This window comes from Lytechinus variegatus, chromosome 10 (assembly GCF_018143015.1).
Source record: "Lytechinus variegatus isolate NC3 chromosome 10, Lvar_3.0, whole genome shotgun sequence".
Taxonomy (NCBI): Eukaryota; Metazoa; Echinodermata; class Echinoidea; order Temnopleuroida; family Toxopneustidae; genus Lytechinus; species Lytechinus variegatus.
The window spans coordinates 30,062,329-30,088,754 of record NC_054749.1 but is presented as its reverse complement, the minus strand read 5'-3'; the positions used below and the strand labels follow the sequence as shown (position 1 = coordinate 30,088,754).

General features: G+C 35.4%; 1 protein-coding gene across 1 annotated transcript; it reads left to right on the top strand.

Moving 5' to 3' along the window:
• Positions 1–2,440: 2,440 nt before the first annotated feature.
• Positions 2,441–20,651, top strand: LOC121422694 (heparan sulfate glucosamine 3-O-sulfotransferase 3A1-like). Its single transcript, XM_041617860.1, has 2 exons — positions 2,441–2,559; positions 17,007–20,651. The coding sequence occupies exon 2, from the start codon at positions 17,441–17,443 to the stop codon at positions 18,587–18,589; it is 1,149 nt and encodes a 382-aa protein (XP_041473794.1). The 5' UTR covers positions 2,441–2,559; positions 17,007–17,440; the 3' UTR covers positions 18,590–20,651.
• The last annotated feature ends 5,775 nt before the right edge of the window (positions 20,652–26,426 follow it).

Below are 26,426 nucleotides of genomic sequence, written 5' to 3'. Positions count from 1 at the left end.
ATAATAATCATCTGTTTATATTCCCATGTCGATAGTGGATGTTCTCATTGTTCTCTCTGTTCTGGATATGAAATTTCCTTTGACCCATAAAATATGATGGCAAATTTACCTCAAGATTTTGTTTTAAAAGACTATACATTTTTTTAATTATGTTTTCATTGTTTTCATAAATAATCAATTACAAGAAATCACAATATTTACATAATTAGAAATGATCGTAAACAAACAAACAAAAATAAAACAACAACATTGATAAAGAAAAAAGAAAAAAAAAAGACAAGTAACATAATCCAGAACAAACTAAAACAATTAGAGTCTGAACACATACGTACAAAGGCTACATTATCATATCTGATAGATAAGACTAGCCTACGTTACACATTTATCTTGTTCAAAATGGATTTCTTTAGATTGCTCTTACAAGATTAGGGTCTGGTGATGGAGAAACTTCTCCATATCATATCAAGTACCAAGTTGTATCATCATGTTTTTTGACAAAGAAATTAAAATTTACTTCCAATAAATACAAGCGTACAATATACATGATATAGCCTTTTCGCATTATACTAAATCTCAATTTATTCATAGTTATACGAACATTATTTTCTGATTGTACTCTTGAAAAAATGCACATGTCATTTTGTTGGGAGCACATCTATTTAATGGTGTCAAAGAGTGTTCATGTATCTTTTAGAGAATGTAACCTATACGTACTTATCGATGAAAGGGTACATGTTTCTTTTATCGGTATATATGTCTCAGTAGGATTTCTCCTTTTAACGTATAGACAGTCAACTGAGGCATTTTGCTGGTTGGCGGGAAAGGGCAAACCACTCGAGGTGTCTTTGAGCTTCGTGCATAAGATCTTTAACCTTGCATCTTTTATCTAAAAGTATACCAAAATAGGAGTCGTTCACACTGAATTAAAACTAAATTTGCATGAAAGAGATTCTAGACAGCGATCCAGCTTGAGAATCACGCCTGAGATTGATTACGATTGAGCGAAATTATTGTTTGAAATTGAAACTGAATTTGAATTTATTTTACATTTTTCACAAGTAAACATAAAAACAGTGATTAATAGTGATGTAGAAAATGATACTGGTGAAGAAAATCGTTTTGTGGAAAGTAATCATAAAACTAATATCCCCATAACAATGAGAACATGCTGGCCGACAATATTGCCTTAAACGGGAGGAGGAGAAGGGGTGCCCCGATAAATCTCAAAATCTTCCCTTTAACGTAAATTTTCACAAAATACTTCCCAATTTGTGCGCACCTTGTATTTAATTAAACTAAGCTGAAATCGCCCCAAATGATGAGCTCGGGCGCTTCACTCTATCACAAACTTTCTTAACCATTTACGTTTTCTTGCCGCCCCAATCCCCTAAGAAAATACTCCTTCCCATATCCATGGTTGACAATAAGTGGATCAGGGTTTGACTCCTTACTCAGTAAAAACGCTGTTTACGATTTATACAACGCTGTTTACTATATGAACCAAGTAGTTGTTAAACAGTTTAAACAATCATGTTTAATTTATTGAAGATTAGATATTGAAATTAAAATTTGTTGTTTAAGATTTAAACACTTGTTTAAACTGTTTAAACAATTACTGTAAGATTATAGTTAACAGCGTTGTATAAAAATTCTAAACAGCGTTTTTACTGTTTATCATTCTCAACACGTCATGTTAAGTCAAGATCATGTTCATATAGCGTAACGTGTTCACTGGACACGTTACATTGACACTCGTCTTCTGAGACAATGTTCACACGAACAATTAATCTTGATCCATATTTTAAGGAGTAAAATCAAACCCCTCCAATCTTCAATTGTCTTCTGTTTTCCTTAACAGAAAGCCCGGTAACGAAACGTCGACGTTTTGTTAGCAGAGAAACCAGTAATAATAAAATTTGCTAAATGTGTTTTCCACGATGGACCAAATAGACCCCCAAATAGCAAAAGTTTTTTATTTTTTTGCTAGTCTGAACGAAGATTGAAATAGAAGCATCACACGTTTACCTAGCAGGCAAAGAGAAAAAGAGTATGTTTTTTTTTTCAAGCCGATGCTTACCCATATAGAAAAGAGGCAACGACAGTTTTTTCGCCGGGATAAAATGAATATTTCAGCACCCCTTCATTTTGAAATCAATACGAAATTAGACTCCGCGTCCCTACCAGGAGAAAATTCTAGTTTTCATCATACAAAAAACAGTAGAATAGAGATCTCTAAAAAGTCAGCTTTATTGAAATTGTGAATAATGCAAATGAAAGAATATTCGCATTGAATATTTCAAATACAAATTCGACAAAATTTACCGTGAATTGCAATGACCGTCGTCGGGTGAATATAAGCATCTATTAAAGGCCAAAGTATCTTTTTTGTTTGTGTCATTTGACTTATGCGTCATTTTTACTGATTTTCTATTCTCAAATATTTTGTATCATTTAATGCAGGCATACACAAGAAATCATCAGTTCTCGGAAATGGCCCAATAAACAGCCTCCATGGTCTCGTTTGATGCCACAGTCGTGATCAACTGATATTCACGAAAGGTATTTACAAAAAAATCTATTGATTCATGGAATATTTCCATGCGTGATCATAGTCATTTTTTATACAGCGCTTTAGGGGTCCCAAAACATCTGATTTACCATTTTTACTGTCTTTAGAGGAATAAATAAGGGGCAATGTAGTATTCTATGTTAGTCATAAAACTCTCCTTACCCTTCTCACCTGTTTCTTAACTGTTTAAACATGCAAGGCTGCTTACAATAATTAATCAGCAAGAGGACTTACGACTTTTGGTCTCTCCGAGGGACAAAGCATTGATATCTTGCTGCTGTCGAAGAGCACTTTTTTGCATCGATTTCGATTCAAATCTGGGTTACAACACTGTAATATACGACATAATTGAGATTTATTTTGAAAAAAAAATAGCCCTGTAAAGTTATATTTCAGAGCCTAAAATGTCTTGATAAACATTTGTCCGTTGAACAGTAATAGACGGAGGCGCGATAGCTCAGTTGGTAGAGCGGGGGTTTCGGATTCTGTTGACCCGGGTTCGATTCTCACGTGGTGCGCTAGTGCCCTTTGTTTGGCGAGGCATTTATCCTCATTACCAGGTCCCTTATAGAGAGGACCTTAAGCCGTCAGTCCTCTAGTTGCTTGCTTACAAGCATTCATCCTTTCTTAGAAATCAGGGAAAAAAAGTCACCACTATTACCAAACGTCTCTATATAGCGCAGTGATTAGGGGAGCATTCTGTTTTCGAACACACCTGCTCACAGTGCTATGGGTTAATGAAGGAACATCACTGCAGGAGAAGCAGGGGAGTGGCCGTCCTCTTGGAGTTTTAAAGTGATGGAAAAATGATAAAAAAAGAAGGAATAAGGGAGGGAAAGGATGATTGAGAAAATACCCATATTTCTTATCATTATCATAAAAACACAAATTGATGTCATCTTGCCCCTCCCTCCCATAAATCAACTTGGTACCGCCCCTGACTTAATATTTCACAATTTACTGGAATGCGGTGCATTGTTTTACGTATTATGTTCGTCTATGAAATAATGGAAACGAATAAAGAGCGGGGGTGGAGGGATGGAACGTTAAAGATGAAGTAAGTCAGATAAATTGATAGAGAAATGAAGGGGAAGAAGGAAGAAAGAGAAAGAGAGAGCGTGACCTCGACACCCTGAATAACATTACAAACTCAAATGACAACACATCACTGTCGATGGCGCAAAAAATCCATATAAAGGAAATGAGGCGTTTCGACATGAGTTATATCGCCACAATGAAGACAGCGCATGCGTTACTAATGAGTCTCTTTTACTACTTTTCACAATATTCTACTATGTCTAAGGTGCCCCATTTATTAGACAACAACTAGACATTTCATCAATAATTCAATTCCTTCACAAGGAGTCGACTTCCAGTTCACATTAATATCTTGTTTCGACTCATGCGTTTATTTTCGGATGAAAATCTTGGCAATTTATGGTGCCATTCACGAGATAATTAGTTTTGAAATGAATAATTAATGTTTCTGGAATAATCGAGAAAGTGTTCTTGTTTTGTATCGTGACTTCACCGGTACAAGGCAGTCGTAAAAGTGGCTAAAAATTGTATTAAATTAATTTATTAAAAAGGGGTTTTAATATAGATAGAAAATTGTTCCCACGATATATACTAACTCGTTTCAACGACTTATTGAATCGTTTGATTGGTTCCATTGGCTTATACGATGAGCTATGAATAATGGGAACGTGTTAATAATCTATGGAAAGCAATAGCAACTCAAGAAAAATAAAAATAATTATGACCTATATATACATGTATATAGAAAAATTATGGATGAATATTATAATGTAGATCTGTAGAACGAAAGACATTTACGTGAAAACAAATCTACCAAATGTGTGGTTTGTGATAATGCATGAACTCCTGTTAGGGTTACAATAATTTGAACTGTGAATTAAAAAAAAAAAACAACGACAGAGACTAGATTTATAGAGTAAATGTGTAATTTTTTACGCGCCCAGAATATGCATGATATAAATGGAAAATAAAAATGATCGTTGGCTTTATATAGACCTTGTAGATCGGCCAAAACGATTTTTCATACTTTGGACGGCAAAATTAATTTGTTAATGCTTGCTAATGCTTGGCATCCCAGCTAAAAGTCTTGCAAAAATACCCAGAAATAGCGTACGGCCGGACGCCAAGCACACTGTTGCGTGCAAGTGTCATTTTTAGCGTAAAATCTGAAAGAATGTCGAAATTCACGCACTTTGATATTTTTGGTCATTTTGCCTCCGAAGAAGATTCTGCTAGGATCGAAAGCTTAGGCCCCTTTTGACTCTCTTACTTTGATATTTTGACGGAATATGTTAACATGTTTGATTATCTTTGATATGCGATTCTTTTTATTTTTTCAAAATATAAGTTATGAATGAACATTTCAAATTTGAATATCACACACACATTATATATGGCACTATGAAACATAAAACCGCGATTTCCTCAAAAAAAGTTTGTGAAAACTATCAATAGTTTGAAGTTTTTTACACAACTTAAATTCTTCGATTTAAATTCTTTTATCCATGGAATGTATATTAAATGTCCTAATGCCACAAATACTCAAGGAATGTTCAAATATGATGGAAGATATCTCATTTCATGTTATCCGAAAGGAGATAATGTGTATTTTACAAGGTGCGCATTTTGAATGAAAACTTGAACATACCGTACATTATTGTACATAATTACTTGTGTAAGTACTTACTAAGAGTTTTTTATACTTTGGATAGCAAAATTTGCCATTTATTGGCATCTAAGCTTAAAGCAGATGCGATCCAATAGCGCCATCTCGACTCCTCAACTCGTCATACCTGGCCAGTTTCCTGACCCAAAACGCTAGTGTAGTCTAGTAATATAGACCCACTTGAATGATAACATGCTAATTAACTACTCAATATATCTATACCGCAGTAGTTATAGTAGAACAATAATAACAATTACCCGTCCTTTCCAAAGATTTTAGTTTCTCTATACAAATACAATTATAGTTCAATTTATTATCTGTAGTATGAGTAGATATCTGAAAACGTATATTTTAAGACTATGCATCTATAACACACAGTCAATGAGAGACTACACACAGTTCACTCCTTCCTTTAAAGTCTTGCAGAAATACTGAGGAATAACGTCCGGGGGAGCGTTTCATCAATATTTTCATCCGACAAGTTGTCAGATCTGACATCTTTTCATGATTTTGATTGGCTGAGAGACACTGTTCCTATGGTAACTGTCGGATAAAATGGGACTTGTCGGATAAAACGTCCGACAAGTCCTTTCATGAAACGCCCCCCAGGTGTATAAAAGTGCACTTTTGCGTGAAAATATCATTTTTAGCGTAAAATCTGAAAGAATGTCGAAAATCATTCATTTTGATATTTTGACGGAATATATATGTTTGACTACCTTTGATATGCGAAATTCTTATTCGAAGTTTCAAATTTTGGTAATTTATGATTACATAAATTATATACAATAAAATTTAGTAATTTCCCTATTTCCCCCAAGTTGTGGGCCGGAAATCTAAAAAATAATGAAGACGTGATTGGGTGCGTACTTTATTCAACTCAATAACGAAACTTGGATTGAGAGGTTTTCTCATCTGAAAGAAGACTCATCTCTTTTTGTTTCATGAACAATATCGCATGAAATTCAAGCCAGTTGTATGAAAAAATGCTAATTATATACAATAGGATTTAGGAATTTTACATTATACTCAGCTAAAGTGCCATTAACCTGTTTGTGGGACACGCTGTAGTGTACAATGCTTGGTATGATCATGGAGCTACTCCATGTTATGATCATCCTCTTTAAAACCGGCAGTGTAGTTTTAATATTACTGTTTTTGAAAACAGCACACAAACAAATAATTCTTGTTGTTGCCGTATGCTCATGATTGACAACACTCACAATCTGAAGAACAGAAAGTGGTTGTAAACAAAGTCGTAGATCATTGTGAAAACCAATTCAATTAAATCCACGTTTTATAAATAACAGTGCAATGCATCCCAAATTCAAAAATTCATAGCGAAACATTATATCATCATTGGTGTCTGAGCTTACAGTCAGAGCAAAGAGTCCGGATATTGTTCGGTTTTCCCTAGATTGACAATTGTAAAATTGTAAACCCACTGCAAGAGAGAAGTTCATATAAGTATAAACGGACAAAGGGATTATAATCACCCTTCACATTTTTTTTACAAACGTTTCCAAAATAGTTGAGTCAGAAATAGCCGGTTTCCGGTGTATCATTACATTTTAACCATTAAAAAATATATAACCTAAAGTGTCTAGCGAATGAATTTATACGTTTTCATTGCAGATGACCATTAAGAATTTGCTATTATGATGGCAATCTTTGAATTTTTATGGAAAAAATAACTTTCTAACAAAATACCATGTATATTGTCAATATACATTACTCGATATTGAAATTCAAGCCAGTTTTATGAAAATGCTTATCTATGATTACATGAATTATATACAATAAGATTATGTAATTTCACATTATACTAAGTTAAAGTGCCATTAACATGTTTGTGGGACACGCTGTAGTGTACAATGCTTGGTATGAACATGGAGCTACTCCATGTTATGATCATCCTCTTTAAAACCGGCAGTGTAGTTTTAACATTACTGTTATTGAAAACAGCACACAAACAAAAAATTCTTGTTGTGGCCGTATGCTCATGATTAACAACACTCAAAATCTGAAGAACAGAAAGTGGTTGTAAACAAAGTCGTAGATCATTGTGAAAACCAATTCAACCAAATCCACGTTTTATAAATATTAACAGTAAAATGCATCCCAAATTCAAAAGTTCATAGCGAAACATTATATCATCATTGGTGTCTGAGCTTACAATCAGAGCAAAGAGTCAGGCAATTGTTCAGTTTTCCCTACAGAGATTGAGAATTAAGTAATTGCAGTATACACGGTAGAGCAAGGCATTGATATTCCAACAAGTACAGTCCAATATTAAGAAGCAATTCGGTAGTGTGCCTCTAACAAGAGAAATGTCTTGTCACAGACACAGTGGTATTATTTTAGAGCAATATCGTGTAATGTATATATGATTTTACCTTAATCATGTGACCTAAAGCTCATGCAAGACGATAAGTGATACCTGAATACTCTGTAAGTGTCATGAACTTTTCACCCATACCTTCAAAGTTATGATGACATTTCAAAAACTTAACCTTGATTAAGAATTCAAGGTTGATGACGCTGTTATCGACACTGCCGTCTCTTCCGCCGGAGAGGTTGCCCCTATAGTCCTGCTCTACTATGACGGCGAGACACAAAAAATAGGTATTGCCGTGGCAATGGCCATTTTACACATATTGCTAATCCAATAACTGAAGTTATAATATGTACTTTGAATGAATACTTCAAAACAAGTGTTTATTCAATTGTCTTCATACATTTTCTATGTTTTTGGATATAGATATTCTTATAAAAATTAATGTTACCATAGTAAGGCAAATGAAATATCAGACCTATTTATGAATGTCGACACAGGTAGATTTGCGTTCAGCACCCTTCAATTCATGGAAATAGCAAGAAATTCAAACTCTACAAACGTAAACATAATCCTCAAATCATGACGGGTATTGCACTGATCTATAATTATGTGCAATATAGATGTAACATGTTTGTCTTCATAAAACATGCGCTTCCGGTAAATGTACATTGTTCTCTTTCGGATCACATAAAATAATATATCTTACATCTTATTTAAATTTTTTTCGCTATATGCGACATGACAATGATTATGTGTTTATTCGATTAACGCGTTAAAATGGACGAATTTGATAGTTTTCACAAACTTTTATTTTGAGTAAATCACGATTTTGTGTTCCATATAGCCATATCTGTGTGTGGGTGTGTGTAATATTCCAATTTGAAATGTATATTATTTTATTAGACTTTTAATTTTAATTAACCCCAAATAAGAATGATCGCATATCAAAATAAAAAAATGTAATAAAAAACTTTAACATATTCCGTCAAAATATCAAAATACGTGATTTTCGACATTCTTTCAGATTTTACGCGAAAAATAATACTTTCACACAAAAGTGCACTTAGCATTCGCCCGTACGTTATTCCCCAGTATTTCTGCAAGACTTTAAGCTGGAATTCCACGAAATGATCAATTTTGCTATCCAAACTTCCAAAGTATAAAGACTCTTAGTATGTACTTTATACATATAATTTTGTACACAACGTACGGTATGTTCAATTTTTAATTCAAAATGCGCACCTATACATTAACCCCTTCGGATTACTTAAAATGAGATATCTTCCATCTTATAATTGAGAACTCTACACTATACATGCAATGGGTAAACGCATTTAAATCGAAGAATTTGAGTTGTGTAAAAATACTACTGATAGTTTTCACAAACTTTTATTTTGAGGAAATCGCGGTTTTATGTTTCACTGCGCCATATATGTATGTGTAATATTCAAATTTGAAATGTATAGGCCTATTCATCATATTTATCATTTATATGAAAATTCAAATAAAAAGGATCGCGTATCAAAGATAACCAATTTTTTTACCTATTCCGTCAAAACATAAAAATGCGTGATTTTTGACATCCTTTCACATTTCACGCTAATGACACTTTCACCCAAAAGTGTGCTTGGCATCCAACCGTACGCTATTCGTGGGTATTTTAGCAAGACTTTTTAGCTGGGATGCCAAGCATTAACAAATTTGCCGTCAAATCCTTATCTAGAGCCCTTTTTTGACGTTCGGCCGGTCTATTTAATATTGATGAGTGACTAAATTTACATTGTCAATAATATTCAAATATCTTATCTTTGCGTACGGCCATGTTCCCCCGTGAAGGTATATCCACACGCTATAAGGCCTCGATTTAAATCCAGTATTTTACCATCGTTAGCCAATGAAATTTTGCTTGTTTGGACATTTTAATTATCGATTCTTCAACATCTTCGGTAGATAGTAAAATAAATCGCTCCTTGGATACGTAAAGCTATATCTGAAACAGTGGAATGTAATCATGTTAAATAAATCTTTGCAACATTTCACATTTGGTCGGCCAATAATTCTGTTTTTCTAATATGCAATTCTTCAGCTATATCTTAAATAGTCGAATAATAAAATCATCTCTACACTTTATTTGAGCATAAAATGCACAATTCCTAGCTCCCTGCATGGCACATGAAGCATTTTCAATATGAAGAATTACTTTTAATCATTTTAACATCCTACACAGCAAAAACTGTGGTGTTAACCGGTGTACATAGATGACCACACCAGTTATTTTACACCGGTGTTAAATTGGTGGTGTTAGTTTTACACCTATAGGTGTTATTTCATCACCTTTGGTTGTTACATTTACACTCTTTAATGTTTCGTTCAATCTCTAGGGTGTAACTTTAACACCTCAGGGTGTGGTCCTCTATTAACACCAATTGGTGTCAGTTTTAACACCACAGCTTTTAAAGTGTACCGACATTGAAATAGATTGAGGTTTGATATCCGTTTAAGCAATACTTTAAAATCTATATTGGATAGACAAACGATCCAATCATTCAATTTACTTCATGCATATTTTATATACCTTTGTGCTAGCTATCTTACACGAGTATTAAATCTAGGCTTCGTCTGCATTCATCATTTTTACCAATTAAAAGATTAAGCGATTTTTCAACATTTTTAGTAGATAGTGAACAATTTGATGAATCCTTTCATCCACTCTTCAATCCTAAATTTACCTCCGTTTGTTTGTACGAACATCTCTGGTGATCTAGTGTGTATTCTCAATAAACGTTTACCTGTTAAGTCATCGGCGAGTCGAAAACAGCCGTTTTAACATTTTTTGAATGGCAGCTACATGTATACATAGGTGGTTTAAATAGAAATGAATAAAACGGCTGTTATCGACTCGCCGTACGGCCGCTGTAGAGCAAATGTGACAGAGGTATAACCGTTAGTTTAGCTGTTATAAGTCATTACAGTTTAACCGTTTAGTAATTGCAAACTTACAGTAAATAAAGTCTTTGATCATGTTCATGTTGGTAAACGGTAAAATAATTCAAACATTCCTTTAAAATGCAATATATAGTGTAATATTTTCGGTTAACTTGTTAACTTCAGCCATGACTTACTTAAATCTAAGATTCCCCTAAATATTAATTATCCGAGAATGATAAGGAAGATTCTGCCTATAAGAATTCTGATAGCGGAAGGTTGTCTGAATTGCTGTTTCAACGAGCAAGTTAAGTTCTATGACAACACTGAAAAGGGTTGTGGCATTTGTGTTGTGGCCATGTATTTATTTTTGTTTTTGTTTTGTGGGATGCCCATGAACTTTGTCCTATGATCGTCTCGTGAAACGAACCCCGGGGGCATGGGGTCGAAGCAAGAGACTTTAGGCTATATAGGACCATACACCACAAAACCTTAATTATTCAGGAGTGTGCACGAACCCCCGCCGCATCTACGTCCTCTGGAGTCAAAATGGCGCAAATAAGTCATGCTTTCTCGCCCGACATCATTGCTCCTTGAATGAATAGGGAAGCATCACCTTAACATTCTAAATTGAACGTCAACCCTCGTAGGATGGAGACAATGATAGAGAGAATGACATCGAGTAGGGAGAAGGGGGGGGGGACGGAGAGCGGGAGAGACAGACCTGCAAAGCGGGGGGGGGGGAGGTCGTGGGACAGAATGTCGACGAGGGTGTGAGAGGAAAGAAATGAGAATTTTCTTTTTGTGAAATGAGCGGAAATGGAGAAGAAAAAAAGAGAGATAGAAAGACGGAGACAGGGAACTGGAGTGAGGAACTAATGTATTGGTGGCTGATAGGTAATTTATACGACTTGTTAAATTCACATCCAAAACATGAGCTTCATTTTGCAAAGGGGCGAAATCAAGGGATATAAGGGTAAAGCTTTAGTTCACTCTTGAAACCGTTTTAGATTCTACTCTGTACATGCTCTAAGGAACACTGACTACATCGGAATAGCAATCATTGCCCATTATCTCCCACTCATTTAGAATTATTTCCATCATAGTATTTTTTAAAAACATTATTGACCATGAATGAACTTTATATATTTTTATTGTCACGATTGCGAACATGTTTAAGATTTCAGCCTTTTTGTTGTTATATAATGGTATTTATTCTTATGTTGAATTTTCTAAAATTATAATATTAACAAGCCCATTCATTAACGGTGATAGATTCATTGTTTACCTTTGTTAATACTCGGCTCTCTGGCGTTTGGAAAATAAAATGTAGTTTCCTCCACCACCCCCACCTATTATTCTCGAAATCAATTGACCAAAAATGAAAACGAATACACAGAATATTTTTGCGCCCCTTCGAGAATGACGCCTCGGCAATATTCGCACCCCTTGGCTTTCCTTATAGACATGGCATATGAATTCCAGTAATTCGCCATCACACACGTACAGACCTGTCAACTCGTTATACTTATTTTGCTATTTAATATTTCTCCCCACCGCCATGTTGCTATCTTCACCAACGTCCTTTCTCCGTTGTCTTCATTTTACGAAAAGAGAACTAGGATGTCATTTATTTTTCACCTGGTCGCTGCCATAAAAAAATTACCTTGTCAGTAATGGAACGAGAAAGGTCAACACTTCTTGACACGAATGACAGAGACTCACAGAGTAAGAGGGATGTTTTATAATCCTTATGATAAAATGAGTGTACAGCGGGAATGCCCCTTTTACCCCGAGGTGGCATGCATATCCCTACGCGCACTTTCCTCGCATGCGACCGAAGGCATGCATTTCAATTACAGCGACAGAAGATACTCAGGGACAAGGCTTTTTACTCGCTATTTAGTCTCCTGTATAAAGGATTTTTGAGAGTAGGGATGAAGAAAGAGGGAAAAGGTTAGACTCGGTGCATCCCGAAGGCGCATCACCGATGCGTTCTATTTTGAGCTTCATCATTTCAATCCCAGTAGCAGGTATCAGGGTGATAGGCAAGAAACGACCCCGTGCAATAGGCAGCGACTGGCATGCATGCTGGGCTAGGAAGCCGCGCTATTCCCTTGATGAATCTGAGATCATTGAAATAACTTAGGAATGATAACTGAGGAAAAGAAAAAAGGGGGGGTATTGGATTATATCCACTATCTCTACCGATGCGCTCTTGAAAATTGAAAAGAATTTTTCTCCGCTTGTCTTGCGTCTTTCTTTACAAAGGGGATTTATGATAAGAATAAGTTTGTCGCGGACTCAATCACTGTAAGTTCTGTAATAAACGTATTCATAGGCATGTACATAGTAGTATCAGCATGGTATTAGCAGTAATTCGCAGTAACACAAAGAAAAGTGCTAAGCAATATAAAGCAGCGTGGAAAACATAATTTAAACATATCCCTTCTTTGAAATAGAGATAATGTTTTAATGTCATTTGATCAGAAAACATGAATTAAACATGTTTCTGTTTTTTTCTTTACAATTAGCGTTTTTATGTTATTTTGTTTGATCCGGAGACGAATTATGTATATTCTCCAGGGATTAGATAGAAAGATTTATGCTGAAAATAAAAATAGCATGTAGCATCAATAAGCACGCTTGGATTTTCTTGTCACCAGTGATCATCCTCTTTCTAGATTGCTTATTTTTAGTTCAAAATTTGTGTATTTCCCAGTTGACAGCATTATAACACCAAAGCACAAACTGTGGTGTTAAGCGTTGTTCATACAGAAGAATAAATCAATCATTATTTTACACCGATGTTATAGTTTCATGTTATTATCTCAACACCAGATTGAATTTTTGTACCACCTTTAGTTTCCATTTCAACACTCTTTGGTGTTATCAAACTCTATAGGGTGTAATTGTAACACCGTAGGATGTGATCCTCTCGGGATGCTATAGCTGGTTTCATGACAAGCACTCAAATTTTGACACCGAAAATATAAGTCGGACCTTTTCAATTGCATTATGCATGTATCAACGCATTCGTTTGCCTACTTGGTCATGTTCATATCGACACTTTGTATAGCATTCCCGTATTAAATTGGTTGTAATGGATTAGTGTATAAGGTGTAATGATGCGATGAACCGTTACTATATACCATTTTAGTATGCAGCATTCATCCACGCGAACTTTCCTTCATTTTGTTGTTTTTATTGTTTCCTTGATCATGAGCATAACAGAGGAGTGGACCGGTTGTTGAACCCGCTACTATGGTTACAAGAGGCAGAGCGATGCGTTCGCAGATCAGCAAGCCGTTGGCCATGTGACTTAGATGTCACCTGACATTGGCATTGATATCACCTGACAATGGCATTGATATGACATGACATGACCTTTGGCACCCCGCTGGCTTAATGCCTCATCAAACCAATTACCGACCGAATGCTGACGTGACGATGATGATGAGATGAGAGTTCTTAGTCTGAACTTGTATTGAACTGCAGATCCGTTCATTTTTTAAGATTATGTCATGTCTAATCATCTGACATTGGCACCTTATTATTGAGAGAAGAACAAAATAAGAGATTAATTATCTTAACAAGAAGATACTTTTCATTTCCAGCACCATCCTTGATCATGAGTTATGAGGATGTGAGATACGAGTTTTTAGAAGGATGTTTGGTGGGTCCAAAGGCTATCTCATTCAATACTAAATAAATAAAGTATTGTAGACTAATCATTATCGCGGGGTCTTTTTCTAATTATTTTTTTCATAGAGATGCACCGTCTCTATTTGATGTCGAATCATTTATTCTGTTAAAAAATCAAAATAGAAATTTCAGATAAATATAAGAAAACTCTTACACTTAAGAAAAAAATATCACATTTAGATTTCAAACATGTATACATCATAGAAAATGGTATCTGGCATTAACGTATAAGTGACATTTTAGTATGATTTTCGTGGGCGATTTATCACTTTGTTTGTCCAACGAATCGTTCGTGTGTCAAAACTCGTTTGTTTTACTTAATGATTTCTATTCGCATGTTGTATTCTGTTCCGCATTACCTTATGTCGAATCTATTTTGGGAACCCATTTGATCTAATTTCAACCAGAAAGCCGACTGTCATATTTTTGTTTGATTATGTCCATTTTTCCAGTCTTACTTCTATACTCCTTTAGTACGAGACTGAAGCACTGCAAAAACACCACAAGGCTTTACTCCCTTTCATTGTTCAGATTGTATCAGTAAGTCACAATCTATCTTGAAATGAGAAAATAACTCACTTTATCCACTCCCTGAGGAGCATCCAACAAACGTTCCAAGACTCAGTTGCTAGGTATACTGCATAGGCTTCGCATCAAACCGGGTAACCATTTAACAAATTGTGGATTGACGCCTTGCCAAAGGACGCTAGGTCGCGATGGGATTCGAACCCACGACACACGGCGAGAGTCAGAACCGCTACACAACGACGGTTCTCTTTTGTATCAATCATCCTTTTGAATACACATCGACATGTTTTGTCTCCATTAGACATTAAAGTGATTGGTTAACATTGGTTTGACTTTTAAAAAAATCTGAGCTAGAAGGTCACAATTGTCACCCGTGTCTGTGATATGTTACAAAAATGAAGCCGAAAAAAAATTGCGTTCGAAAATAATTATTCAGTGCTTCAAAAATTGAAATATAAGGTGACCGGAAACACCATCTTAATTTCATCCCATACACTTATGTGTATCTATTTAGGCGTCTATAAGACGCCTATTTACAAAATCGGGGTTTACCTTGTAGTTTTAGCTTTTCATTCTCAATAATGGTTGTTTTCAGGGTTTATTAGTTCTAATACATGCACTTGTTGTCATGTTTCATCTTGGTTTGATAATTTTTTAAATGAGCTGCTCACAAAGTTAAACAATACCTTTAAGTTGATATTTAAGATGTTCGAAGGCCAATGGGTGAGCATTTGAAGGGCCTTGTTTTGACTGTGAAATACGAAGGGCCATTGGGTACGCATGTAATACAATAAGCCAAAGTAACGAGTGGGCTAGTCTGCTGACTCGCATATAATTTCATTTCTCATATCAGTCATGTTTGCATAATGGCGTCAACGGGGATATTATGTATCTGATGGAAGAGGCTGATAGATAATTTGTTTTACCGATGAAACATATATGATAAAAATGTGACTAGCTATGTGTAATTTTATTCGGTAAGACAGAGAAAGAGAGAGAGAGACAGAAACAGAGGGAGAGAGAGAGAGAATGATAAAGAGACGAAGATAAGAGGGGCGAGAGGGGAGGGGTGCAATGTCATTCGGGTAGCACCCCTAAACAAAATAATAATGATAATGAAAATACTTTCAACATAGAAAAGGAAAGCAATTAATGAATGTGAAACTCATGAATTAATGAAATAATAAATGGGTAGATAATGAAACAAATTATCCGTTTCTCTTAATATAGTGTCACATTTCTCATGTCATTAATGAGATGGAACGTTTTGAACAGGAGAGATCGAATCCAACTCCCAATCCACACAGTGATTTGAAATGTTATCAGCATTGCGTTCTTAATGTGAACTGCACCCTTCACCAACTGATCATGCTGATGAAGTTGAGAAACAGAAAGGCGTAACAATTTTAAAGGTTTTCATAGGAGTTTGCGACCTTCTGATACCAATCAGACAATTTCTTGTTTGAATTAACTTCCAACATCCAGAAATAGTCCTCTCACCGCCTTTTTGAGACATGATCTTATTTGTGATTAGATGAGGGAATAAGAAACGGAGTTCGCACCCTCACTACTTTACTTCATTTTGTTTCCCCTCCGATCTATCGGTCACATATCGAATTATATGGAGCGTGGGTGCATGTGTGAAAAAGCATATTGCACTTATGTCGGTTGACTCTTTGGCGTCAATACGACCGTTCCCCCCGATGTAGCGCTTCTGATAAGGCCTCGTTCTGCACTTGATGCTGGGTATTGTAGTGGTGTCTTAACATAGTGTAGGATGCATGTCAGTCCACTGAGGTCACTAATATAAGGGAAAGAGCATGATCTCACGATATCATTCGGAGGTTATGCCAAGTGGTCTTGCAACACTGATTATTGTTATCATGGTTCTGAAATTAACATTTTAATGCAACGGAAAAGTGAAATGAGCTCTCTTTTTTTAGAATTACACAGCCATTTTGAAAATCTGTTAAGTGGGACTACAATTCCACAATAATCTGCCAAGCAATTAGCCTATTACATCTAGTCTCTTTACGATTATGAGCATAAAAGAAGATTATCTTTATTGCCACTAACACTGATGGAATAAGCCAGATGTTATCTCCGTATATTTTAAGTTAAAAACAAAATAATAATGGATAATCAGAAATATATTTTCCCCTTCTGTTTAAACAGTGAAGTCCATCCATTAACAGTAACAAAATCATCTTTCTTTTTTTTTCTCTTCCCATCCATAGGTTAGGGTCTGGGAGCTAAGAAGATTCATCGGATGACCACAAGCGATCGATGCCGTTACCGCAGTTCTTCTGATAGAGGAGGTCACGATGGTAACCCGTGGGCTAGGATCGTGCTCTTAAAATTGAAGATCGGATTAAAACGTCCCAGTATGCTCTGAAGTGGATTAGTTTGATGACTGGAAATAAATCCTTTTGAATTCAACCATCGATCGTTCCCCATTTTGAGGGACTCTTAATGAATGAGTGAGGAGGATGGTGGAATCCTGCTGCTTATTAAAAGGTTATATATCGACAAACGTGAACTTGCCTTACAACAGCTGTTTGTATTTCTTTAATAATAGTGCTGAAATTATATAAATTGTGTGCTGATCCATTGGTGTTTATGATGCCTCTTCCATTCTATAACATTGAATTTGAGTAGAAGGGGTAGCAAAATGAACCTTGTGGAACCTCAAGAGAGGCCAGAAGACCACGTCATGAAACTAGGGGTTCCTACCAAATTTCACCGGAAAGTCGGGATGACCAATCGGTTCGCTATCGGTCTTGCAGTAGTAACACTCACGTGCTCACTTTCGTTCATTGCACTGAGTCATCCTGAAGCAGTTTCGACAAGACAACAGAATCAGTCCGTTCGGGAGATAATTCCTGATGATTACGTCAGAACCTGTCACAGGCGCCATGAGGATGGGTCCCGTGCGTTGCTTCCAGAGAAGTACTTGACGATGAACGACTGCAAGAAACGTCTACCGGATGTCGTTGTCCTGGGCACCAAGAAGTGTGGCACCGGAGCTTTACGCGTCTTTCTAGATACCCATCCAAGTGTTGTCTTTTCTAAGAAAGCTGAGGCGAAATTCTTCACGCAAAACTACAAGAAAGGACTTGATTGGTACGTGCAGATCATGAGACCTACAGCAACTGGTCAAGTTGGCATGGAAAAGTCTCCAGGGTATTTCTTTTCAAGTGAAGCAGCCAGACGTATTAAATCAGACTTACCAGAAACCACCAAGTTCATTGTAATTCTCTGCAATCCAGTAAGGAGAACAATATCTGAGTTCACTTTCGAGCAGCTCAACAAAATTAAAGACAAATTTCAGGTGGACACTGAGGAAGCCAAAGTGATCGCCAAAAGGACTTTCAACTCTAGTAAATTTGAGAAATATATCACGACATCTTCCGGTCGTATAAGGACAAACGTAGATATCATCACTCACAGTATGTATGATAAATATATTCTATCGTGGCTCAAGCTCTTCTCACGCTCACGATTCCTTTTCGTCGACGGCGACAACTTCACCCACAACCCCGTCACTGTTCTCAACGAAATAGAGCAATTTATCGACGTTCCGCGTTACTTTAACAGCAGTAGATTCTACTTCGATAAAGAAAAGGGTTTCTTTTGTCTTTCAGAACCTTTCAAGCAGTGTCTACGGTCAACCAAGGGCTTGGAACACCCACCCGTTGATAGGACAGTATTGAGGAAACTCAGAGAACTCTTTAAAGCGCATGACTTTGCTACGAGTATTCTAACATTGAAGAATTTCACATGGATGAAGAATGATTACGGTACCAAGGTACAACCTTGAGGTCCCACTCCAGGAACATACGTATGCACTAATTAATAATGTATGATTTTATTGCATGGTACAAAACTAATGATGAAAAAGATTGCAATACAATTATATCGCGAATACTTTGGTGAACTTACCCCAACGGCAATCCCAATATTTAGTTGTGTGGACTTGTTGACGAGAAGTGCCAAGATTACCATTACTACAGATATCATGAATATCACGGCAATGCCCAAATCCAAGATTATTGTCCCAAATAATATGCCTTTGATGCGCCATGAGGCTGATATTTTATTTGTCTTTGTGATTACAATAATTACATTCAGTATTCTAATGAAGCATTGAAAATAGTTTTGTTTCTTCATTATTTACCTTCCAAATCACGTGGTCTTTGTCTGTTTCGTTGTAGGCCTATTCCAATCACGTTTTACTTGTTTTAGATCACGTTATCCTGAAAGATGCACTGTATGTTAACAAATATTTATTTTTTGTCGAAATGTGATGATCCTTATTTTGCTGACAAGCTTGATTTATATCTATGTTGTATAAAAGAGGCTTTTCCAATGATGGATTTATACCTTGCCTTGGACTCTTTGTAATAAAGGTCTCGCTGTTGGGTCGTCTCTTTCAAAAGAAAGAAAATAATTGATTATAGTGAACAGAATGTATTATCATTGAGAGTAAAATTGTACTGTACTATATTTAAATTCCTTTTATTCATTGAACAGTTGAAATTTTACTTTTGAATTCGTTTAAAGAAATGAAAAAAAAATCGACTTTGCCACATGCTGACGGATGCTCTCTATGATTATGTTTTGTGAAAACATGGGAAGATAATGTCATTCTCAATCATTATTGCTGTATGCAATAATCGAATAGAAGTTTATTATAGATATGGGAGAGATTCAATTATAAGTGAGATTATAGAAATTCATAGTTGTTTGGGTGAATTTATAATGAATAAAATGTTCCGATTGCAATAAGTTGAACACAAAGTAACACTAACCACAATACTACTACTACATTTGACATAGTTGTATATAGTCTCACGATATATGTGAAGTAGGATATAATTATGCGCTTTGAATTTAGCATTGAATCTGTTGAGTATAATTATCTTTCTACGAAGGGAGGAACTAGGGGGGAAAACAAGTAGGAGAGCAAACATGGTTTGAGGAGAAGGATATGCTGAAGAAGCAGAAGAAGAAAAATAACAACACGAAAAGGAGAAAGAAGAAAATAGACAACTAAGGGAGAGAAATAGAGAGAGAGAGAGAGAGAGAGAGACCAAATCATTGCTCATAATTTTTTGTGAGAGGTATTTGGAAAAAGAATATTAGTTCCTTTGTATTTCGTGTTCAGGTGCTGGGGTCTTCTTGTTGTGTTGTTTATAAACACTATTTATCGATGGCCTTAATATCATTTCGTTCAGTATGGTTGGACTATCAGTCCTATATGAGCACAATAATGGAAATACTTTCATAAATCATCTATAAAAAAATATTGAAATGCGAATAACCCGCGCCTTTCATAAAGGTTGCTCCAGCTTCGGCTTCCAAATAGCTAGCGATTGAAATCTAATTTTGATTGCATTAGGGTGCCTCGGGCGACATTTAGAAGTAATATAGGGAAGATCTTGCATTATTGATTAAGTGGCAAAGGGACAGGGTATAATATTTGTTTTCATGTAAGCTGCAATAAAGGATGTCAATGATATGGAAGAGGAGTGGTTAGTTTTTTCAAGGCATATGGTGTCTTTGTGGTTTGAAATAGGTGGCAAAATTAAATGAGAATCGTTGTCATCTGTCATGTTTTTTGAGCAATAATAATATTGCAGGTGCACCAACTTAGCAGTATTTCTGTTCTTTATTTTCAAGGGGGTGGACAGTGAAAAATAGGCTGATTATCTGACTCTCTGCAACTATCTGATACCTGAACAATATTTCATGATAGTTATTGCCTACCAAAACAGTCAAATTGACCATTCGATATGTTCGGCCAAACCGAAGGTGACGTCATTCAAACCGAGTTTTGCCGAAGTGGGATCGTTTGTTCGGTCTTTTCGTCATTCTGGGACCAAAAAATTGTAAAAATTGTGGTGCTGGTAACAAATTTGCAAATTTGCAAGATAATACACCGCTTAGATGATGATAGTCGTCTACTATATTTGCACTAAATGGGGATTTCAAGTTCAATTTCTTTTTTTTTTGGGGGGGGGAGAGGGTGTTAGAAATGTTTCCCCTGTTAAATAAATTATGGATGTGTCCGCCCTATATAGGTTATAGTTGTATGAATTACGTCATGAATGATATGCAAACGAATGTGCCGAGACTGATTTACAACTATTCTTTTGTAAAAATACAAAGATATGAAATCGTTAAAAAAATATGAAAGATCAGAAGTTAATCCAGTAGATCATTATTTTGTGAAATGTGAGATTATATTTTAAAATGCATTGTTTTGCTTGTTGATTTTTTTAATGTTTAATAATATTCAATTTATGTTAATTTTTAGTCATGTACTTGATCGTTGCTAATCCATATATTCGGGGTGGAGGAGGTCAAAGATCAATGGAAAGTATGTGGAAATTAATACAAATTAATCGGAAGAATTGCAAAGATTTCAGTGTTTGTTGAGACTTATTGATGATTGCTAAAATCTATATATCATTTTTAAGAGCAATCTTGACCTGGTATATGTTGAGTGCTTGACGTAAATCTGTAAAAAATATTTTTTCTTCATTTTCATATTTAATGAAAAATACCATAGTTTGTCTGATTTATCTATTAAATTCAAGTTACTATGTAACTGAGATTTTGGGATTGAGATTGTTATATTCATTATAACAAGGCTAGGAGGGGACAATCAATAATATATTCATAAAATGAAGAAATTATTATGGAATATATCATCTGTTTAATGTTTTGCCATTATGTCAAATTGTATATTTATTTCAAGAGTGATGTATGTATATATTTGTTCCGTCTCTTTACACAAACGTTCTGAGGAATAAAAAAAATGAAACTATTAAAATGATATGGATTTCCAGGTGTTTTCTTCATCTTGTTTTGTCTTTTTTTTTATAAATCTAATCTTACGGAGAATTTCTGCAGCTAATTCAAAACATGTCTAAAAAAAGATGAATCAGTTGCTTTATTTTCCCGCCAGATTCTTTTTGTTGTACACGATACCATAATCACGCTTTTTCATAATAAATTTGAAGAGGAATAATGTTAACAATATTTGTAATTATTTGAAAGATCCGGCCACGCTACATTAAATCGTAAGAAAATAAAAATACGAGAATGATTTTTGAAGAACTAATCCAATATTTTCTTGACATCAAAAAATGCATTTTTTCATCAAAAATCTAAATTATTTTTTGATGAATAATTTGTATGGTTAACAAAAGGAATTTCTTGATTTATCATGAAATTGGATTCAGAAAGACGGGTAGGTAAATTCTTTACATTTATCGGCATACGCTTGCTAAGTCGTTCTGCCAGGGAAGCCCTTTGAGGAATACTTATCCTTTTACAATAATAGAAGATGCACAGAATTAATAGGTCTGTATGATAAAGTAATTAAATTGTGAAGCGAAGACATGATCGACAGGTGATAGTGCAAGAGACAGAGGAAGAGATTTCGGGTGACACTGAGCGTAATTTTCATGAAGGGGGGGGGGGGGCTATGGTAACGAAGAGTAGATTGAATGAGTGAGAGAAATATACGGGACTTTCACCGTTATCAACAATTTTATTCTCAAATTTCACCGAGTGTGATTCTTCAAATTTAATTATGTTATTGGCAATATAGGCCCGAATTCACAAAAGTGGACTAAAGTTATACCCGGGGTATAACTTTAGTCCACCTTTGTGAATTCGGGCCATAAAGTTTAACCCTAAATAGACTGGGCTATTTCGACGCCTAAGAAGACGGGGGGGGGGGGCTGATTCAGCCCCCCTTATGATCTCGGCCGTCGATCGTGCCATTGCGACGAAAATTGGCACACGCCTTACCCATGGCATTATCTACAAAACCATAACATCCAATTCTGCAAAAAATCTGTCTCATTAATTATGCTAATTTATGCGTAAATTCATAAGTTTGCTCTAATTAATAAAATAATGCCCCTGAAATACTAATTTTAGTTTTACATACCCTAGATAGGCATCTGATCAAATTTATTGAAAAAAATGTCAAAATCACATTTATTTTCTTATGTATTCTATTGTTTTTTTAATTTCTTATGTATTTCTTTGTTTTTCGACTATTTGTTTTTCATTGTTTTTTCAATGAGAATTGTCGGGGAATTTATTTTGACCATAAAAAAGATAAAAATTAATTTATTCTAAGCAGTAAAATGAAAAATAAAGATACATTTAAACTTTTGGCTAAAAACACTATTTACATTGGATTTGTACACAAATTCACGTTTTTGAGTAATTTGGGGTCTGCACGCACTTACAAAATGTTGCGTACCCGGGGGTCACAATTTTGGTCTCAAAAGTTGCGCAAGACTTGAAAGTAAAAAGTCAGTGAGCGACGCGGTCAAAAAAATTCGCGCGGCGGATCTATCGCGAAAAATGTCGAGGGGGAGGGGGGCTGAATCAGCCCCCCCCCCCGTCTTTTTAGGGTTAACAATTACAAAATGCCAGTGTATATACCTAGTAGTTCATCCATAATACATGGAAATGAGATCATGCAGGTGGGACAGCGGTCTTACCCTTGTCCTCAAAGGTGGCGCAATTACAGAGAGCATGGGGTGAGGCTTCAGCGTAATAATTATTTTAAGAGAAAAACAAAAATAACAATTCAAAGGAAAATTACGAAGACTGTACGGCAGACATCAACAGATGGCGTAATGAACAATTTTTTCTAGACCATTTCGGTTTGAGTCAGAGTGCTGTTCGTGATCTCACGCGTGGGGAGAAGGGGGGGGGGGTCAACTTCAAGCCCGTTTCATGCACTGACATAACACATCTGGCTCATACGTAGATCGTCTTCACAAGCCTCTAGTTATTACTTTACTTTTCAGCGCTCTTAAATTTCGACTATTTTTTCAATCCTCACAATTAGGTGTGAGGGGATTTGAAAGACTTTTGAGTTAATGATAATTGTAAAAATTGAAATTTGAATTGAATGAGTGATATATAACTGAATCAATGTATTGCTCATGTCACACATTACAATAAAATATCGGGCACGTTGCTATGCTAGTGTGTAGCCCTGTCTTCCACAGAATTGTTTGATCTATCAAGTTATCGATGTCAATATCTACTGAAAATATGCACTACCACTTTGTAAGCTTACAAGTACAGGTCAAATATGAAAACAACAAATCTTCATTTCTAATGGGGTGTAACCATAAAATTTTATATCCAGCTTTATGAATGTAACGCGACTTTACAGACACTGGTCAGCCAGTAGGGGGCGCTGCTCCCTCAACATCTTTACAAACGATATATGTTTTTGTTACATCACTGTGTTTCATTTTCCTATCTCAAAAATTCATAGAATTTCGTGGTTGATTATGATTTAATACACAAGATATAATTCATAACCTGAGAATTGCTTTAAAAGCTGTAATATTCAGATCGCTCGCTGCTCGTGCTCTAAACTTTTCTGAAAAAATAGACGGTATCTCAAAACAAGCCATCTCAAATTCATTAAATTAACACTACTGAGTTTTGCCAAACGAATACACACGACATGGGAAATCCTCGAATCTACAAAATAAGCTTACATCAAGTAGATTCTAATGAATAGACCTAAACATCAGAAAAATATGAGATATAATGAAGGTTTGACGGAGATTCATCCAAAGATATATATAGGGGATATGTATATATGAATGAATGAATGAATGGATGGATGGATGAATGGATGGATGAATGAATGAATGGATGAATTGATGGATGAATGAATGGATGGATGAATGGATGAATGGATGGATGAATGAATGGATGAATGGATGGATGGATGAATGGATGAATGGATGGATGGATGAATGGATGAATGAATGAATGAATGGATGAATGGATGGATGAGTGAATGGATGAATGGATGGATGGATGGATGGATGTATGTATGAATAAATGAATGAAAGAATGGATGGATGAATGGATGAATGAAAGAATGAATTAATGAATGAATGAATGAATAGATGGATAAATGAATGAATGAATGGATGAATGGATGGATGGATGGATGGATGGATGAATGGATGGATGAATGGATGAATGGATGGATGGATGAATGAATGAATGGATGAATGAATGGATGAATGGATGGATGGATGGATGAATGGATGGATGGATGGATGGATGAATGGATGAATGGATGGATGAATGAATGGATGAATGGATGGATGGATGAATGGATGAATATGGATGGATGAATGAATGGATGAATATTGATGGATGAGTGAATGGATGAATGGATGGATAGATGGATGGATTTACGTATGAATAAATGAATGAAAAAATGGATGGATGAATGAATGGATGAATGAAAGAATGAATTAATGAATGAATAGATGGATAAATGAATGAATGGATGAATGGATGGATGGATGAATGAATGAAGGGATGAATTAATGAATGGATGAATGGAGGGATGAATGGATGAATGATTGAAAGAATGAATTAATTAATTAATGGATGGATAGATGAATGAATAGATGGATGGATGAATGAACTCAAAAGCAAACATATAGACATGGATCACTGATAAATGCATTTAAAGAAGTACAAAATGTATGTTTTTAGGGCCCTGGGAGAAGTCAGGCTTGTGAGAGTGTCCCTATACCCCCCCCTAAAAAAAACTTACTCTCATGAGGGGTAGGATGGGGGTTCTATCATGTGGCCCGGGCTATAACTTCACTGAGAGCGTTCGTCATCTGTGGAACGCGCCTTACGGGTTTTGTTTAAACCTGCAGTTACAATTTAAAGTTTGAAGGGATGATCCAGGCTGGAGATATTTATATCTCAATAAATAGAGTAAAATTCACAAAGCAAAATGCTGAAAATTTGAACAAAATCGGATAACAATCAACAAAGTTATTGAATTTTAAAGATTTGCATTATTCCGGTGAAATAGTTGAAGGTCTTCATGAATATTCATTAGGTGAGCTTATGATGTCATATTCCCACTTGTTCTTTTGTACATTTTTTAAAATATGGAATTGGGTTTACTCAAAAATTTTCTATACCAAGAACTAAAACGATTGGATTGACAACTGATTAAGTGCATTAGTTATTTATTGCCGCAACTTAGTTCATCACAATGGAGACACATCATTTACACGTGTATGAAAAAAAAAAATGATCAATTGTGATTTCATACAATAACATCAGAAAGAGGAAAGTGGGGATGTGACATCATCAGCCCACCTAATAAATATCACGACGATGTGCATAATATTTTCACAAAATATTGGTACACTTATAATTCAATAACTTCGTATTTGTTATCCGATTTTGATGAAATTTTCAGCATTTTGCTCAGTGAATTTCCCTCTATATATTTAGATATATTTTCAGCCCGGACCATCCCTTTAAAGAGGAAGTTTCTACTCCCAACTTCCTGGTTGAAACAATCATTCACTGGTCAGGCTTGCTGGATTATCTAACATTATTTTATCGTGAAATCACTCGGAAATTCTCACAGAGTTATTAAACGATCTTTATTCTAAATGACATAATCATACTTATTTTCCTTAAAAACCTATTCAGGAACAAGAAATCGATATTTTTTGTTATTGGGAATCGAGTTGTTAATACTGGTAGCTTCATTAAAATGTAAATAGATCTAGTGATTAACAAAGAAAAAAATCCCAGAGAACAATTAT

Excerpts from the sequence above, each read along its gene's own strand:
- LOC121422694 (XM_041617860.1), top strand. The coding sequence starts at position 17,441 with ATGAACCTTGTGGAACCTCAAGAGAGGCCAGAAGACCACGTCATGAAA.